This window comes from Lathyrus oleraceus, chromosome 6 (assembly GCF_024323335.1).
Source record: "Lathyrus oleraceus cultivar Zhongwan6 chromosome 6, CAAS_Psat_ZW6_1.0, whole genome shotgun sequence".
Lineage (NCBI taxonomy): Eukaryota > Viridiplantae > Streptophyta > Magnoliopsida > Fabales > Fabaceae > Lathyrus > Lathyrus oleraceus.
Genome location: NC_066584.1, coordinates 373409442 through 373428694, shown reverse-complemented (window position 1 = coordinate 373428694; position 19253 = coordinate 373409442). Strand labels below are relative to the sequence as shown.

Here is a 19253-nt window from a genome sequence, read left to right as displayed (position 1 = left end):
CCATACTGAACCCATTTTGACTTACATTGGGTCAAGGGGACCTCCTAACACTCCCCCACCAATTGGGAATACCCCAAATAGGCCTTTAGTGCCCCATGGTTTCTCTATGCCTTTTAGTGGTCGAGAACAGCCTTATGGAATACCAACTTCAGTAATGGCAAGCTTACATAACGCTACTTCGACATTTTCAGAACTAGTGGTTAACATAACCTCCCCATTACAAGGGTCAGGATCTAGGGTTAACGTGGGTCGAAATAACCAATATTTAGGCTTGGGATACCAAACACAAATGCCTAACCTTACCAATAATTCAATAGTGGTGTGGAGGCAGCAGATGGACGAAAGCAACCATGATATTGTCCAAATGCTTACCCAAACATTTACCACTATATTGAATCCCTTGATTTAAAATGCGGCCCAATCGAATTAGCGGGTGACAACGCATATGGCGTGAATGGCTGATTTCTTGGGTGCGCCACAACCCTATCGACACCCTCCAAGGGATGGGATAAGGGAAAACCAAGGGGTAACCTTCGAAGAAGACCATACTATTAACCAAATTCCACAAAACCAACTGCCACCAGAGATGGTAAATCAGGGAGTAGGAGTCGAACCTCCTAGGGTTGCACCACAAATCCCTAGGGAGAGAGAGCCAAGGATAGTAATGGTAAATAGGAACCAAAATGTTGATAATGTCATACAGCAAATTCGACATGATGATATGGCAGTAGATAACAATCTAGCAGCTATGGTCGAGAGGATTATGGCATTAAATAGGGTAAAGTTTGGCCTTCAAAGGCCAAATTATACATCACCTTTGTCGGAATATATCCTACAGACAGTTACATCCCCTAGAACGAAAATTCCCAAATTTACTAAGTTTTCGGGGGATACCACTGAATCCACTATCAAACATGTGGCTAGGTATATAATAGAGGCAGGAGACATTACGAACAACGAAAGCCTTAGGGTAAACTACTTTCCAAGTTATCTCACGAAGAATGCCTTCACACGGTTCACAAGCTTGCCACAAAATTCGATCCACACTTGGAATCACTTGGAAAAAATGTTCTATGAGCAATTTTACATGGGGAAAACGAAGATAAGTCTGAAGGAATTGCCCAGTATTAAATGGAAATTTACTGAGCCAATTGATGATTATCTAAATAGATTTCGATTGCTCAAAGCCATGTGTTTTACACAGGTACTGGAGCATGAGTTGGTTGAAATGGACGTTGGGGGCCTTGACTATTCTATCAGGAAAAGTTAGACACCCAATATTTAAGAGATATAGCCCAACTGGCTAATAGGGTTCGACAGTTAGAACGCTTGAAGGAAGAAAAGGTTAGGGCAAATAAGAGTAAAAAAGTAGCCTACGTCGAATTCAATAATGATGATGAAGGATCCAATAATAAGCCTTTAGACTTCAACAAAAATGAGATCGACCTTGCTGAGTTAAAACAAGGGCCACCTTACTTTTGTAAGGTCTTGGCCCCGTTGAATGGGAAAAACCCTATCGAACCAATAAAGAATGATAAATTTCCTAAGAAAACTTACACACTCTACGTTACAAAATGTGACGAAATCTTTGATTTGTTAGTTAAGGATGGTCAAATGATAGTGCCTCCTGATGCTAAAATGCCTCCTTTGGAATAAAGAAAGAAAACAGGGTTTTGTAAATACATTCATTTTCTGGGTCATAAAATGTCTCAATGTTTTCTTTTCAGGGATCTTGTTTAGAATTCTATATAGGAAGGAAGACTCAAGTTCGGGGACAAACCCAGAAGCCAAATGAAGATTGACTCCGAGCCGCTACAAGTGGCTGATGCTTACTACACGGAGCCAGATAAAGTCAATATGGTCGAAGTTACTGAGCACCTCGACCAGGAATTCCTCAAAAAATTTGTTCAGGAAACTGCTGAAAGCTTCACCAGTGGAACCACTGATGGTTTCGACACCAGGGTCACTGAGGATTCCAATTTGATGATAGTAACCAAAGAAACTGCTGATAGTTTCAAACAAATTGATAAGGCTACTGAGGGCCTTCAACTAAAACTCCAAAATTTAGACATCACTGAAGATGTTGATATAAAGGTCAACATGGTCGAAATGTCCCAAGAAACCTCCATGGAAGTTGACAACGAGTGTCGACAAGAAAAGTACAATAAAGTTGCCTTCCCAAAAGAAGAGGAGACTCTAACGGATTTCCTTCAGAGATGCCAAAGAAAAAAAATCGGAAGTTATATTGTGCCCTCGTTGCAGCGCCATGTTCTACAAACAAGCGGCTGACAATCTCGAAGGAGTAAGGAGGGAAAAAGACCAAGGGTGCCAAAGGGGCCCTAAGGATCAATAGGTTTTTGAGCCTAGAAGGGCCTTCAACCCAAGGAGGTATTTTGATCCAAACATAACTTTGGTGAGGCTAGATGAAACAAAATGAAGGGTTCCTGCTGCCAAATCTATCTCCTTCAAGCCCAATGTTGAGGCCTCAAATGGAAAATGGGTGAGGCGAGTTGATGGAAGAAAATATGGCCAGGGAAAATGGCAGAACTTTGAAGTAAACAGAGGTTCGTCATTGGCGTACCGTAAGGAATTCCAGGCTACCAAAAAACATCTCACATCTCTAAAAACTATAAAGGGAAAAATCCCATGACAAGGTCCCAGTGGAGAAGGGAATAGAGAAGGAGGAAAACATAGAAAGAAGCTGAAGAAAAAGAAAAAGTTGAATCCAACACTAATGTGCCTGCCAGAAAGAAGGAAAAAAGGGAAGGAAGTCTTGACAAAGGGAAGTTTAACACTCCGGCAGAGACGACCAAAGAGAAATATGATCGAACAGTGGCCGAAGACGAAATGCTAACGAACAACTTCGGCTCTGGGTCAGATCCTTCACTGGATATCTTAGTTTGTGTGGTATCAGTGTTGCCCAGAGAATTCAACCAAATAACAGAGGTCGAAGACAGTGACAACATCACGGAAAGGGAAATGTCCGCTCATAAACTAGTATGCTATTATGTAATGAACAATGGTTGCATAGAGGAGCAAAATGATTTCTTTGAAAGACCAGATGAGGCAACGAAGAGTTATCTTAAGCCTATGTTTATTACTGGGAAGGTCTAAGACATCCCAATTAACAAGATCTTGGTATATTGCGGCGCAACGGTTAATCTGATGTCGTATCACATGTTGAGGAAAATAAGCAAATATGACACAGATGCCAGGCCCCACAACATGGTGCTTTCCAACTATGAAGGAAAGGTGGGTACTACCCTTGGAGTAATCCAAGTCGAGTTAACAGTGAGAACTGTCACCAGATCAACAATGTTTATGATTGTGGAGACAAAGGCCAACTATAACTTACTACTTAGACGTGAATGGATACATGGAGTTGGAGTTGTACCATCCTCCATGCACCAAAGAATCATCATATTGCACCCTAACGGTATTGTGGAGAACATAGAAGCAGACCATGGCTACTTTAAGACTCCTATAAATCATGTCGACAGGCGTCAGTTCGATAAACATTTGGCCAAGATTGCTCCATGCGATCCGACCAGCTTTGCATTCACTCTAGACGATGATGCCTATTGTTCTTTGTATCTACACCCCATAAATAGTTTTCAATGGGACCGTGAAGTAGTGGACGAATATGATTTTGGGTACATAGGAACGTCGGGAATCGACCCAACAGGTTGGGGAAGCGAATTCAGTGATGCTGACTGAGTTCGAAGCGCTGGAAAGGATTTTGGCTTATATAGACGAAAACAAATAACAATAGGCCTTGGAGGTTGAAGTCGAAAACATGGTTGTTGAAGCCAACAAGGAATTTCACCAAGAAGATCCTGGAAAGGACTTTGATCCAGAATCACCTGATAAGGTTCAGGGCGAAGATCAAGGCCAGAGGCTTGACGCTATTTATGATGAGGAGCCTTTGGGATTCGAGAAGGATCCGCTGGCAACAAATATCAAGATGTTGGCGCAAGATCCCCTTGAGGAAATAGACTTAGGAGGAGGGTTAACAAAAAGGCCAACCTACATTAGCGCCAATGTCAGCCCTCAACCCAAAGTCGAAGTGATCTAGTTGCTGAAGGAGTTCATGGACTGTTTCGCGTGGGATTACGATGAAATGTCTGGTTTGAGCAGAGATCTGGTCGAATTGAAGTTGTCAATCAAGCCTGGGAAGAAGCCCATCAAACAGAATCTAAGGCAATTTGCACCTGCAATTCTCTCAAAGATCAAAGAGGAGGTCAAAAGGCCTCTTCGATGTCACTTCATTCGTACAGCCAGGTATGTCGAATGGCTAGTCAATATTGTGCCTGTTATTAAGAAAAATGGTACTTTGAGGGTGTGCATAGATTTTAGAGATTTAAACGCTGCAACCCCAAAAAATGAATAGTCAATGCCTGTGGCAGAGATGTTAGTCGATTCTGCCGCAGCCCATGAGTATCTCAGCATGCTCGATGGGTATTCTGGATATAATCAGATATTCATTGCTGAAGAGGATGCCCCAAAAACAACATTTCGATGCCCTGGTGCTTTAGGAACTTATGAATGGGTAGTGATGCCTTTTGGCTTAAAGAATGTTGGGGCAACATACCAAAGAGCAATGAATTTGATCTTCCATGATTTTATAGAGACTCTTATGAAAATTTATATTGATGATATTATTGTTAAGTCAGTTCTAGGGAAGTGCCATTTGGATCATCTTCGATTGTCTTTTGAAAGGATGAGAAAACATGGTCTAAAAATGAATCCTCTCAAATGTGCTTTTTGTGTGCAGGAAGGGGATTTCTTAGGCTTTGTGGTCCACAAAAAAGGAATTGAAATAAACCAGAATAAGACCAAGGCCATAATGGAGGCGAAAGCGCCATAACAAAGAAGGAATTGCAGTCACTATTGGGCAAGATCAATTTCCTAAGGAAATTCATCTCAAACCTTAGTGGAAAAACGCAAGCCTTCTCGCCATTGCTTCGACTTACCAAGGAAGGCTTCGAATAAGGGCAGTCTCAGCAAAAAGCTTTCGATAAAATCAAAGAATATCTGAGTTATCCACCAATCTTGACACCACCTTGTAGGAATAAGAGTATGTATTGTACATATCTGCATCTGAAAAGACTTTGGGGAGCATGTTGGCTCAGGAGGATAATAATGGCGTTGAAAGAGCCATTTACTACCTCAATATGGTCTTAAATGATGCAGAAACTAGGTATAACATAGTTGAAAAGTTGTGTTTATGCTTGTATTTTTCTTGTACGAAGTTGAAGCATTATATAAAACCTGTTGATGTTTATGTGTCGTCTCACTTCGATGTTATTAAACATATGTTGTCTAAGTCAATTTTGCACAGTCGAATTGGGAAATAGGCACTAGCTTTAACTAAATATTCCTTAACTTATATGCCATTAAAAGATGTTAAGGGACAAGTGGTGGCAGACTTTATAGTCGACCACTCTATAATTGAGAGTGCATTGGACTACATTGAATTAGAACCCTAGAAGTTATACTTCGATAGGTCTAGTCATAAAGATGGAACAGACATAGGAATTCTAATTATTTCTCCTAATAAAACTCCAACAAAATTCAAATATAAAGTGGAGGGCCTCTACTCGAATAATGAGGCTGAATATGAAGCTCTCATAGTCGGACTTGAGATATTGTTGGAATTGGGGGCAACTTGAGTTGAAATAATGGGTGACTCGGAGTTAGTGGTAAAACAGATTACAAAGGAGTACAAATGTGTTAAACAGAATCTCATCGTGTACTTCATAATAGTCGGTCGATTATTGAAAAGATTTGAGGTGGCTAATATTCGACACATACCTCGATTGGAAAATCAGATGGCCAATGACTTGGCTCAAATTGCATATGGGTATAAAATTTCGAAAGAGAACCTGCAAAAAGTAATCGAAGTCAGAGGAAGAGTTGTGTCGACCAGATTAGCCCAATCAGACTTGGAAAAGACAAAACTGGGATACGCTGATAAAGAAAGTTTTTAAACATTTGTAATAGATATCCTGACAGACAGAGATTGGAGGAAACCAATAATGGAGTATTTACAGAATCCAACGGCGTCTGCTGATTGAAAAATCAGGTATCGAGCTTTGAGTTATGTTCTTTTGGGGATGGAATTGTTCAAAAAGACTCCCGATGGAGTTTTGCTTAAGTGTCTTAGTGAATTAAATGCATATTTATCCCTTTTGACTGTCCATAGTGGGGAATGCGGGGTGCACCAAGTTGGCCATAAGATGAGATGATTATTATTTCACCGGGGTATGTATTGGCCCACCATGTTAAAAGACTGTGTCGAATTCGCCAAAGGATGCCAAGAGTGTCAGGTACATGCAGGCATACAACATGTCCATACGAGCGAACTACACTCTAGTTAAACCTTGGCCCTTTAGAGGTTGGGCTTTAGATTTGATTGGGGAAATTCGACCAGCATCATCTAAAAATCAGAGATATATCTTAGTTGGCATTGATTATTTTACAAAATGGATCGAAGTTATACCTTTGCCAAATATAGTGCCAAGAAGATGAGATTGAATTTATCCAGAAGCACATCACTTACAGATTTGGGATCCCAAAGACCGTTACAACAAATCAAGGATCAATATTTACTGGTCGAGAGATGCAAGAATTTGCTAAGGAAATGGGTTTCAAATTGTTAACATCTACGCCATATTACGCTCAGGCTAATGGTCAGGTCAAAGCAACAAATAGAGTGGTAATTGATTTGATCAAGAAACATGTAGGGAATAAACCTAGAAATTGGCACAAAACTTTAGATAAGATTTTGTGGGCATGTCGGACCTCGCCCAAGGAAGCCCCTAATTCGACCCCATTTCGACTGACCTTTGGTCATAATGTAGTCTTACCAATAGAAATTTACCTGTAATCAACAAGGATTCAGAGGCATCATGAAATTCCATCAGAATCATATTGGAACATGATGCTAGATGAGTTAGTCGATCTAGATGAAGATAGACTAAATGCCTTGGAATTATTGCAAAGGTAGAAGAAGAGAGTAGAGAACTCTTATAATAAGAAGGTCAAAATTAAGACATTTTCGCCTGAAGATTTAGTTTGGAAAGTTAACCTTTCAATGGATCGAAAGGATATGGCCCTAGGGAAATGGTCTCTCAAATGGGAAGACCCTTTTCAAATTTTGTGTTTTATCTAATGGTGCTTATGAGATCGAAGAACTTAGTCGAGACCATATAATATTAAGAGTGAATGGAAAATATTTGAAAAAATATAAGCCAACACTCCAAGAAATAAGAATAACAAATGAGTAATTGCATTAAAATAAGTTGCTGCCAACATGGTAATGTGAAAATATTGCCAATATGGATGGAGTTTGTTACAAAGGCCCAAAGGGCTAATAGTCAAGACAAGTAAAACCAAAAGTCTTTAAGAGATAAATGATGATGAGGAGACCAAAGTTAAAATTGGAGATGATTCTTCATATGGAGGTATTTGGTCTTATGAAGCTCCAAACGTTTTTCACACAGAGATCGTTTTGATCGAAGAGTCGTGAGCTCTGCCTCTAGTTTGCGCATTTTTTCGACAAACTTCAAGCTAAAATCTAACTCTTTAGCCATGGAAGCATCATCAAACTTTAAAAGTTCATCTTTGTGTCTCTTTGCTTCAGTGATCTTGGCCTGAAGTTCCCTTATTTGTGCTTCCCAAGAGGCAATGTTGTGACCATAGTTTTCGATTTTGGCTTGGTTTTTCTTCTTTGTCTCCTCCAGTTTCAACGCCTTGTTGGTCGATTCACTAGCTGCGTCCCAAGCAGTTGCTTCAACACCTGATTTTTGCTCGATTTCTTTGGTAATTTGGGGAAGCAGTTTATTGTCTTCGACAACCTATTCTATCATGGTACCCAACTCCAAGATAATGTTGGCAACTTTAGGAGAAACATCTAACAAATTAACTTAGTTGGGGAGAGCTTTCAAAGATAAGGGGCAGAAGGATCAGCCAGCAAGAGTAGAAATAAGTCACCCTTAAAAATTTTCTCTTTAATTTTGGAGAGTGCGTCATTTAGGGGTCTGCTCGAAGATTGATCCTCAGAGGCTGCAGAAGTACTGAGACTTTTTTCAGATGAGCTTTCTCTTCGACTCAACATAGCCTTTAGATACTCAAGAGGTTGGATTTGTTTCAGAGCTGCCAATTCCTCTGAAGAAAGAACCCTAATTGCTCTTGTCAAATCTCTAAAACCCTCAGGGATAACTGCAGGTGTGGGGGTTGTAGCAGTTTGGCCCTGAGGTTGTTCTTCTTGGTCTTCAAGCTCCTCATCGCCACCAGTATCCTCAACATCATCGAATATCGATGACTCTTCGACTTTTTCTTCTTCTTCGTTTTCTCTCACTTCCTCATCTTGGGTGTCATCACCTACTAGAGCATTGGTGTCCGCACCTTCGACGTTAGGTGAATCACCTTCAGAAACATTGCCAACTTGGACTTCTTCGTCCACCACCATGGCATCTCTGTTTGCCTCAACTTGGGTTTCTGGACCCAAATCATCTTCACGATCAAAGCCACTTATGTGAGAGAGTTAAGTAGTGTTTTTTTTATGGCGAAGTCTTAATCCCTTCAGCAACAGGTTGGCTGATTTAGCTCATTGAGCCTTTCTCTGATGAGGGTCGATAAGTGGGTTCGCCAACACTGTTGAGAATATCTGGTGTAAAAGAAGATTTTCCTGCTGTTTGGGTGGTAGCGGCTACGCCATCCTGAAAGCCAAAGGTTAAGAAAAATAATAAGTTAGTCAAAGTATTGAAGGACAATAAAAAAAATCTAAGTCATGTATGCTTCTACCTTGTTCCCTTCGACTCCAGGGCTGGAATTGTCACTCTTGACTTGTGTCACTGCTATCCTTGACATATCTTCAGGAGTAGGCTCCAGGATGGAAAGGGAAGCATGTCGCTTTATAACTCTGGAAATTTTTGCCTGAGGCTGACTGGAGGTTTCGATAACCTTGGGTTGTTTCTTCCTCTTCCTAAGAGTCAGATCTAGGATGGGAGATAGATCCTCTTCGTCTGATTCTATTATCACATGAGTCGTCGCTGCTTTTGTTTTGATTTTTTGAGGAGTAGAGGGAGCTTTTCGAGCACTCTGAATATAAGATCGAAGTGTTAGAGATACCATTATACATAACAAAGTAATGGCTAGAGTAAAGATGTACCTTAATGGTCTTGCTGCCACCTTTAGTTTTTTCTTCGACCAACTTCTTGGTTGCTGGTTTCCTAGGTGGAACTCTGATAGCTAAAAGAAATAAAATGAAGCAGTTACTACAAGTCAAGAGTAAATATCCTAATAAGATATGTGAATTGAAAAGGCATTCCACCCCACACCTTCATATATATCTGATGCGACGCGAACATCTTCGATTCCTATATGAAGATGTCCTTTGAAACTATCTAAAGTATGCTTAGTCGCAACCACTCGATGGGCTTTTTTCTGTGACTGTTGTCGAAGGATTTTTATAGAATCCTCACAGATGAACTAGTATGGGAATGGAGAGGCAAGGGCCACTCCAAAATTAGCGTTTTGCAGTTGATGAAACTTAAGAGGATGCATTTTGAAAGCCATTTCGTAACGTTTCTCATGAGAAACGTACAAAGGGATTTTTAAACTCTCCATTTTCTTAGAAATATTTTTCTTTAGAGTGACAACTGCCTCGCGAATGGTTCGACTAAGATCATCAGGCCTATAGGTAGTTTCAAAGTAATTTTGGAATGCCTGAATTTCTTTGATATGTGTGTAAGTACCTTTTTTGGTTTTTTCATGCATAGAGAGGAAAGCTTTAGTAATATGCTGAGTAAATATAGAAACATCATAGAATTCTTCAGCATAGTATTTCGACCACCACTTCTCAAATTCTGGAGTACAGAGGAAGCATGGCTCAAATTTAACTGGAGCAAGGTGTGTTCTACCGGTATATCGAGCTATCTATTTGACAATAGTGGTTTCATTGTGGATCGTGTTGTAAAGAAGGAGGTTTCTCTTCTTGTCATAAAGACACTTTCGGAGAGCCTGAACTAATCCAAATTGTCGAACCACAAGGTTGGGTTGATAAGTGATTAAGGTAACCCGGGTTTTCGACGGGTGTAACCCGAGGGTTATAAATTTTGGGGTTAAAAAGGCTTCCCAAAGCATAAGGGATTATGTCTCTTGTTTTTTGGCAGGAGAAGGAAAAGGTCTTCTGAACCATGCTGGACCATATTTTCTGGCTGCAAAGGGGGCCATGTTCGACGTGAACTCATAGCGTCTTGCAAACATCAGAACATAGCTCATGAATTTAGTTCTAAGGGCTTGTCCTTCATCATTTGGTGTCAGTTGAGCCAATCGAACTCCTTCAACCCTTCTATTCTTCACTTCTTCAGAATATTCATCGACAAGGCCTTTGTTGGGAAGGCTTGCCTCGAAGGTGGTATTTAACCAGAGTTGTAATAGTCATAAAGGCCCAGAAAGGAGGAGATTTCTTTTCTCTCCCAGATTCTTGAGTTGAGTAACACCATCTCTTAAGGATTCATAGAGGATGGCCAAGTGTCGCAACCTGAAAAAGGAGAATGCGAAAAAAACAACCGGCGAGAAAGAAATGACAGAAGAGTCGCCACCATGTGTTATTTATCCCAAAGGAGGGAAAGGAAACGCTCGAAGTAAACCTGGAAAAAGGAAAGGAAAAGACAAGGTCTCGCAACCAAATCTTGGGTTCGGGAGTCGATTATGCGAAGGGAAGGTATTAGCACCCCTACGCATCCGTAGTACTCTACGGGATCCACTTTTGTTGTTCTTGTCTAAAGGGTGTGGGTTTATCTAATGTACTATTTGCTAAAAGAGGGGTCAAAAGAAAATGACTCGCACGGATATCGCATCCATTGCATACGTATCCCATCTGGATATGAGAATCAGAGTCTTCGTAGCTCGGCTGCCTATGGGCTAAAGAGGAGTGTGCTCACTAAGACATCGCGTCTTATGCCTATGTATCTCATCTGGAATGAGAATCAGAGCAAACCGTAGTTCGGCTAACTACGGGTTAAGGGTTGTGTTTTTTAGATGAACGACGTTACTACGCAATCTACCGGATGCTCGACCTTTGGAGACTTACTCGCCTATAGTAGAAGGAGTTAACGTGTTCTTAGGAGAAGAAAAATCAATGAGTTTGTTTGGGTTTTAGGAATGCTCATGCAAAAAAGGAAGTCCTAGACGAAGGAACAGTGCTACCTTAATTGACATGCAAACGAGAGACTATACGAAGCCTAGCAATCCTATGGGGAGACGATCACACCATACAAAACAAACATGCATAAAGTAAAATGCCACCAAGGGGGCTCAAACCTACATGGGTAGGGCTTTAGTCAAGAGGGGTACTATCAACCTCGACAAACAAGGCACGGAATAGGTAATCAAATGGGCTCTTAACCACTGACATTGAACGTCAGGGTGAGCAGATCATAAGGGTAATGAGGATAAGACCTCATAGCTCTTAACCCTGGACAGGGTGAGCTAATGACAAAAAGTGGGGATTCAGAAAGGTGGAACCCTCTCCACTGACTGACCGGACAAAAGATCTTGGGCTTTTGTTCTGAAGCATCAGCACGTAGTGCGAGCATAAAGAACGACACGCTGAATAACAGGGGATTGATTACTAATCCCTTTTATTCGTCAATTGCCTCTTCGTGGAGGTCTTTAGCACTGGTGCCTCCTTTTGGAGGTCTTTGGGCACAAAAGTAAACAAACAAAAGAAAACATTGCCTCCTATCGAGGTCTTCCAGCTAAGAAAGTGGTTAAATACGGGAAAGATAAAGGGATCAAGAGGTCTACCACACAGATAAAGATCCGAAGTAATAACAGCTAAAGAAATAAGAAACCTAGAGATCTCTCGAGCTGGCACCATCAAAGAAAGCAAGTCAATACAGGTAATCGGAATAAATCTCCAAATGGTATCCCACAAATAAAATGGAATGCCAAGCAAGCTATCCTTTCAGGAGTCATGTGAGCCCTCACAAAAAAACTCAACAAACAGGTTAGAGAAACAAGATGGAGTGCAATCAAGAGTTGCACCAAACAGAGAATCACATGAATCATGCCATTAAAGTTCACAAAAAGCAACCAAGGGTAGGAGGCCTAAACCTCTTGTCAAACAAATGCATCAAAAGGGTATCAAAATTCAAAGTCAGGGGGCAAGGATCCACACATCAAGGCATGACATACATACTAAAACATGTGCCCACATGCAAAACCTAACGATACCCACTCTTCCAAATTCACCCATAATACCTCATACATTCAGAAATTTCAGGTTGAAAGTATAAAGTAGTGGAAATAGGGCATACCTGATTGGGGAGGATCGATTGAAATTGAATTGCACTGTTGGCTTTGCAGAACAATCTTAGGGTTTATATGAGAGGGAATTGGTTCTTTGCAGATGAGTTCTCTTCAGTCTCTGGAGGTTGCTCTGAATTAGTTAGAATCTCTCTAGGGTTTTTCCACTGAATTTTTTTTAGAATTTATAACCTGGTTTTCGTGGCTTTGTGGGCTCAAATGAGAGAGATCCAAGTCCAAGATTTTTCTGTTATATTTTATTTATTTATTTTTTATTTTTTATTTTTTCAAAACGCGTGGGCTTCGCCTAGCGAGCATGACAGCTCAAGAAATTCCTCTGAGCGTAGGTGATTCTGGTGGCTTTTCTTGGGACTCGCTAGGCGATCCATTCTGCTCGCCTAGCGAGCATGACAGCTCATGAACAAACTTTTGCTCCTTCAAGATTAACGTTTTGACTGATGAATAGACCCCATTTGAACATGTTGGAAGTATCTCAAGCCATTCCCTTGTGTTGACTGATCACCCAGATAGGACCCACAAAGTGTCTTGGATGATATTCAAGCTTCTTGGATCTAATTCCGATTGACATGATGAAATGCAATATGAAATGTTAAATGACCTAAAAATGAATGCATGAATGAAGGGGGCAAATTTTGAGGTATTACAGCTCCCCCTATTCAATCAACTGGAGACCCGAAAAGAAGATAGCAGCGGTTTTCGCACTTTCGAGGTATCAAGGGATTGAATACAATAAAAGCCCGAAAATTTGCACTGAAGTGAAGTGAAGTAACAATGCCTGTCAGAATCGGCAAAGAGGTGGTCTTGAAAGAAGAATCTGTCTGGTACGGTGAGAGTCAGTCTGAATACCAAAAAAGAATGTTAACCTGGATACCAAAATAAATGGTAACACAGAAATAACCATGGCCTGAATGCTGCTCATCAGTCTGAATACTGGAAATGACTTCGATCTGAACATCGGAAGATATGAGATTATTAATATCGGTCTGAACACCGAGAGGCTGGCCTGAATGCCACAAGTTGCGTCGACCTGAATGTCGGAAACTTCTTCGATCCGAACATCGGAAAACTGGCCTGAATGCCACTTCGATCTGAATATCAGAAAATTGGCCTGAATGCCACTTCGATCTGAATATCGGAAAATTGGCCTGAACGCCACTTCGGTTTGAATACCGGAAACTGGCCTGAATGCCACAAGTTGCATCGACCTGAACGTCGGAAACTTCTTCGATCTGAACATCGGAAAACTGGCCTGAACGCCACTTCGGTCTGAATACCGGAAAAACTTCATGCCTGTCAGCATCGGCAGAAATAGGGAAAGATAATAGAGGCGGCGCATGGGCCAATGACACTTGCTGGGGATAATAAAGGTAAGTCATGAACAATCTTCAGCCTGAGTACTGGAAACAACTTTTGGCTTATCACTTGGGATACCGAGAATGTTTTATGCTTACATGCGTATGTTTGAATTTTTCAATGGCGTAATGCTCCATGAAAATGGAAATGCTACGCGATTTGGGAGGATGCAATGCAATATGATTCTACATGCAGGGATGCGAAATGCTAGGTAGAATGCCAAGCCGAGGCAAGGAAATCTGCTGGGGAAATGATCACCATCTTCTAGACCCTGACAAGGTTGTTGGAGATGCACAGCGCAAAGAACTTTGTGGGGAAATGACTCGCCACACGGTGTTCTAGCAATGACGAAATACCGAGACTCTGACTGGGAGAGAACGACACTAAAAACCTGCTGTTGGGGAAAGCGATAGTGGTTCTGGCAACCATAATCTGCGAGAGAGACGACTCAGCAGGGGAAGCTAACACCGATACGGTACCGAGATTCTGCTTCAAGGAAAGAGACCATGGATTTGGCATTGGGATTATCGATCTGGCATCGAACTCTAAGGAGCAGCCGCTTCTGCTGGGAAGATACAATCTGGCACAATCAACTCCGCTGGGGATATACAGTCTGGCACTGTCAACTCTACTGAGGAGTGTATAATATGAAACCACTGCTTAGGGGAGGTACAGCAGTGAGAGCCTGCTGGGGATCGAAGAATCCAATGCTCTGATCAGCTTTGCAGGGATAAGATACCAACTTTGACTGTTGGGGGAAAACATTCGCGATCATCGGCTGGGAACCTTAAGGAAATGCCCCGAGGGTACCTGTTCTGAATAGACGATCTAAAGCACTTAACATTTACAACAATTTTAAATGTTTATTAAGCATGTACCTGTAAAGCTCTTATGTTTCATGATGCAATGTTTATCAAAAATTTGGACGTCATTTTTGCAAACAAAACAGTAAAATGAAAATGAAAACAGAGATATACTTAATAACATGATTTTATTGATTGAATGGCCTCTGAATAGGCATTTACATCAGGAAGCAATCCTTGGAAAGAGGTAATCGCACAAAAGATAAAAACAGAAATTAATCTAATGGCAATGTGAAATGGATTTCTATTGGGTTCCAATTCTGCTATGACTTGCTCGTCTTCAAGATCCTCCAGATGATCAGCTTTCTGAAAAGAGTGATTGGACTGTTTCCTATCCTTCAAAAGTTTCCAATCATTGACACGAGATGAGATTCAGAGCTACTCAGAATGCAGTCATTCGTTTAATCCCTAACTTTTGCCTGGATCGCCCTTTTCGGGTTTTCAATCCAACGGGATACCCATTTTTGCCTAAGTTGCCTTTTCAGGTTTTCAACTTACCGGGTGTACGATCTTTTCATTTTTAATCCCTAATTTTTGCCCGAACCTTTTGATTTTCTTGGTTCGCGATCATCGGGCTGGGAACCTTAAGGAAATGCCCCAAGGGTACCTGTTCTGAATAGACGATCTAAAGCACTTAACATTTACAGCAATTTTAAATGTTTATTAAGCATGTACCTGTAAAGCTCTTATGTTTCATGATGCAATGTTTATCAAAAATTCGGACGTCATTTTTTTCAAACAAAACAGTAAAATGAAAATGAAAACAGAGATATACTGAATAACATGATTTTATTGATTGAATGGCCTCTGAATAGGCATTTACATCAGGAAGCAATCCCTGGAAAGAGGTAATCGCACAAAAGATAAAAACAGAAATTAATCTAATGGCAATGTGAAATGGATTTCTATTGGGTTCCAATTCTGCTATGACTTGCTCGTCTTCAAGATCCTCCAGATGATCAGCTTTCTGAAAAGAGTGATTGGACTGTTTCCTATCCTTCAAAAGTTTCCAGTCATTGACACGAGATGAGATTCAGAACTACTCAGAACGCAGTCATTCGTTTAATCCCTAACTTTTGCCTGGATCGCCCTTTTCGGGTTTTCAATCCACTGGGATACCCATTTTTGCCTAAGTTGCCTTTTCAGGTTTTCAACTTACCGGGTGTACGATCTTTTCATTTTTAATCCCTAATTTTTGCCCGAACCTTTTCATTTTCTTGGTTCGTTGGGATGCCCATTTTTGCCTGGACTATTCTTTTTACTGTCCAGCGGGTCTATTTTATGCGAAGTATTTTTTAACTGTGTCTGAGTTCACAGGGGAAGTGAAGTTTTCACCATCCATAGTTGCAAGCATTAAGGCCCCACCATCAAAAACCTTGGTGACAATATACGGTCCATCATAGTTAGGAGTCCACTTGCCCCTGTGATCTGTCTGAGGAGGAAGGATCCTTTTCAACACCAAATCTCCGACCTAGAAGCATCGAGGACGCACTTTCTGATCAAAGGCTCTCTTCATCCGACTCTGATACAACTGCCCATGACAAATGGCTGCCATTCGCTTCTCTTCGATAAGAGTCAACTCATTGAACCTTGGCATCCAACAGGACTCTTAGAGAAGGAATCTCCACTTCAACAGGTAGGACTGCTTCCATACCATACACAAGGGAGTAAGGGGTTGCCCCGGTCGATGTACGTACTAAAGTACGGTACCCATGCAAGGCGAAAGGTAGCATCTCATGCTAATCTCTGTACCTAACGACCATCTTCTGCACAATCTTCTTTATGTTCTTATTTGCCGCCTCAACAGCACCGTTCATCTTAGGGCAGTAAGGGGAAGAATTGTGATGCTGAATGTTGAAGTTCTGGCACAACTCCTTCATCATTTTGTTGTTGAGATTAGAACCATTATCAGTAATGATTCTTTCAGGAATCCCATAGCGACAAATGATTTCTTTCTTGATGAAACGGGCAACCACATGTCTGGTGACATTCGCGAACGATGCTGCTTCGACCCACTTGGTGAAATAGTCGATGGCAACAAGGATGAAGCGATGCCCATTAGAGGCGGTCGGCTCAATCTTTCCAATCATATCAATGCCCTACATAGCAAAAGGCCACGGCGAAGACATCACATTCAGAGGATTTGGCGGCACATGTACCTTATTAGCATAAATCTGGCATTTATGGCACTTCCGAGCATATTTGAAACAATCAGATTCCATGGTCATCCAGTAATAACCTGCTCTTAACAATTTCTTAGCCATTGCATGTCCGCTGGCATGAGTACCGAAGGAGCCTTCATGAACTTCCTGCATTAACATGTTTGCTTCGTGTCTATCCACGCATCTGAGCAAAACCATGTTGAAGTTCCTCTTATACAGCACATCGTCTTTGTTCAAGAAGAAACTGCCTGCCCATCTTCTCAAAGTCTTTCTATCATTGTTGGATCCCCCTGCAGGGTACTCTTGATTCTTTAGAAAGCGCTTGATGTCTTGATACCAGGGCTTGTCATCAACTACCAGTTCAGTAGAAAACACATATGCAGCCCTATCAAGGCGCATAACATCGATCTTGGGAGCATAGTTCCACCGAATCACGTTGATCATGGAGGATAGAGTGGCAAGAGCATCTGCCATCTGGTTCTCATCACGAGGTATGTGATACAGCTTTACTGTTGTGAAGAAAGTCAATAGTCTTCTCGTGTAATCTCTGTAAAGGACCAGATTGGGCTGGAGGGTGTTCCAATCACCATTCACTTGATTGATCACTAGAGCTGAATCTCCGAAGATGTCCAGAGTCTTGATTCTTAAATCAATGGCTTGCTCAATACCCAAGATACAGGCTTCATACTCAGCTTCATTATTTGTGCACTCAAAAGTCAGACGAACGGTGAAAGGCATGTGGGCACCTTTCGGAGTAGTAATGACAACGCCAATTCCACTTCCTCTGGCATTGACAACCCCATCAAACAACAAAGTCCATTTTTCGTCTGGATCAGGTCCCTCCTCAACAACTGGCTCTTCAGAGTCTTTCATCTTGAGGAACATGATGTCTTCATCTGAAAAATCAAACTTCATCGGCTCATAATCATCAATCGGCTGCTGAGCAAGATAGTCTGACAGAATACTCCCCTTGATGGCTTTCTGGGATGTATACTGGATATCGTACTCTGTCAGTACCATTTGCCAACGAGCAACCCTTCCGGTGAGAGCTGGCTTCTCGAATATGTATTTGAATGGATCCATCTTGGAGATCAATAAGGTTGTGTGAGACAACATGTATTGTCTCAATCGCTTAGCAGCCCATGCAAGTGCACAACATGTCTTTTCAAGCATTGAGTATCTCGACTCGCAGTCTGTGAATTTTTTACTCAGGTAGTAGATGGCATGCTCTTTCCTACCTGTCTCGTCGTGTTGACCGAGAACACAACCCATGGAATTGTCTAGTACTGTAAAATACATAATCAACGGTCTCCCTGGGACCGGAGGCACAAGGATAGGAGGATTCTGCAAATACTCTTTTATCTTCTCGAAAGCCCTTTGGCAATCATCATTCCACCTGATAGTCTGATCTTTTCTCAGCAATTTGAATATTGGCTCCCACGTGGCTGTTAGGTGAGAGATGAACCTTGCAATGTAGTTCAACCTCCCTAAGAAACCACAGACTTGTTTTTCTGTTCTTGGCTCAGGCATTTCCTGTATCGTTTTCACTTTGGCCGGATCCACCTCAATCCCTTTTTCACTAACAATAAAACCCAGTAATTTTCCAGATCTCACCCCAAAAGTACACTTGTTCGGATTAAGCCTCAGCTTGAATTTTCTCAAACGCTCAAACAATTTCTGCAAATTCACCAAATGTTCTTCTTCCGTCTGAGATTTGGCAATCATATCATCAACATAAACCTCGATTTCATGATGAATCATATCATGGAAAAGAGTCACCATCGCTCGTTGCTATGTTGCTCTGGCATTTTTTAGACCAAACGGCATCACCTTGTAGCAGAAGGTGCCTCATGGGGTTATGAATGTTGTCTTCTCCATGTCTTGATAACATGAAATAATATCACATTTTTGGACTCGATTTAATTAAATTATATTATTATTTGTTTCAATTTATTTCATATTATTCGATATTACGTGGTATTTTCCCTTCTATTTGTCTCAGGTAACTTATTTGAAGCATAAGTGAAAAAGGAAGAAAAGGGGGGTGAAAAAGAGGATGAAAGCAAATTCCACTAAAGCCCAGCCCACAATTACAAGCCAGGAGCGCTGAAGCTGTGACGACCGCCACACAAGGTGTGACGAGCGTCACGCCCTGCTACTTTGTGTTACGAGCGTAACACATGGTGTGACGAACGTCACACCCCACTCCTATATTTTTGGCTTTTGACGCGTAACAGAGGCACGTTGAAGCTATTCTTCCGCTTGACTCGTTGAAACGTGAAGCTTACTTACTGAAGGAATTTTGGGAAAACGGTTACAAAAGGGACTAATATAAATAGAACCAAAGATCCAACCCTGAATCTCGCTTCCCTTTCCGCCGTGCAAGCATTTACAGCACTAATTTTCTACATCTTTCTATTATTAGCAATTTTTATTTCCTTTTCTTTTCCAGTCAATTTTCAGAGCACTTAATTAATTTTTCACACAATAGTTTCTACACCGGAGACTATTGTGTATCTTTTACTGGATCTAACCT

At 41.3% G+C, this 19253-nt stretch overlaps 1 protein-coding gene across 1 annotated transcript; it reads left to right on the top strand.

The window, feature by feature from the left end:
* The first annotated feature begins 664 nt into the window (after nucleotides 1–664).
* On the top strand, nucleotides 665–1656 carry LOC127095718 (uncharacterized). The gene is made up of 2 exons (XM_051034368.1): nucleotides 665–1204; nucleotides 1261–1656. The coding sequence occupies exons 1-2, from the start codon at nucleotides 665–667 to the stop codon at nucleotides 1654–1656; spliced, it is 936 nt and encodes a 311-aa protein (XP_050890325.1).
* Nucleotides 1657–19253: the final 17597 nt, after the last annotated feature.

Coding starts and splice junctions, on each gene's coding strand:
- LOC127095718 (XM_051034368.1), top strand. CDS start 665: ATGGTAAATAGGAACCAAAATGTTGATAATGTCATACAGCAAATTCGA. Junction 1,205..1,260: donor AAGCCATGTGTTTTACACAG/GTACTGGAGCAT, acceptor CTATTCTATCAG/GAAAAGTTAGACACCCAATA.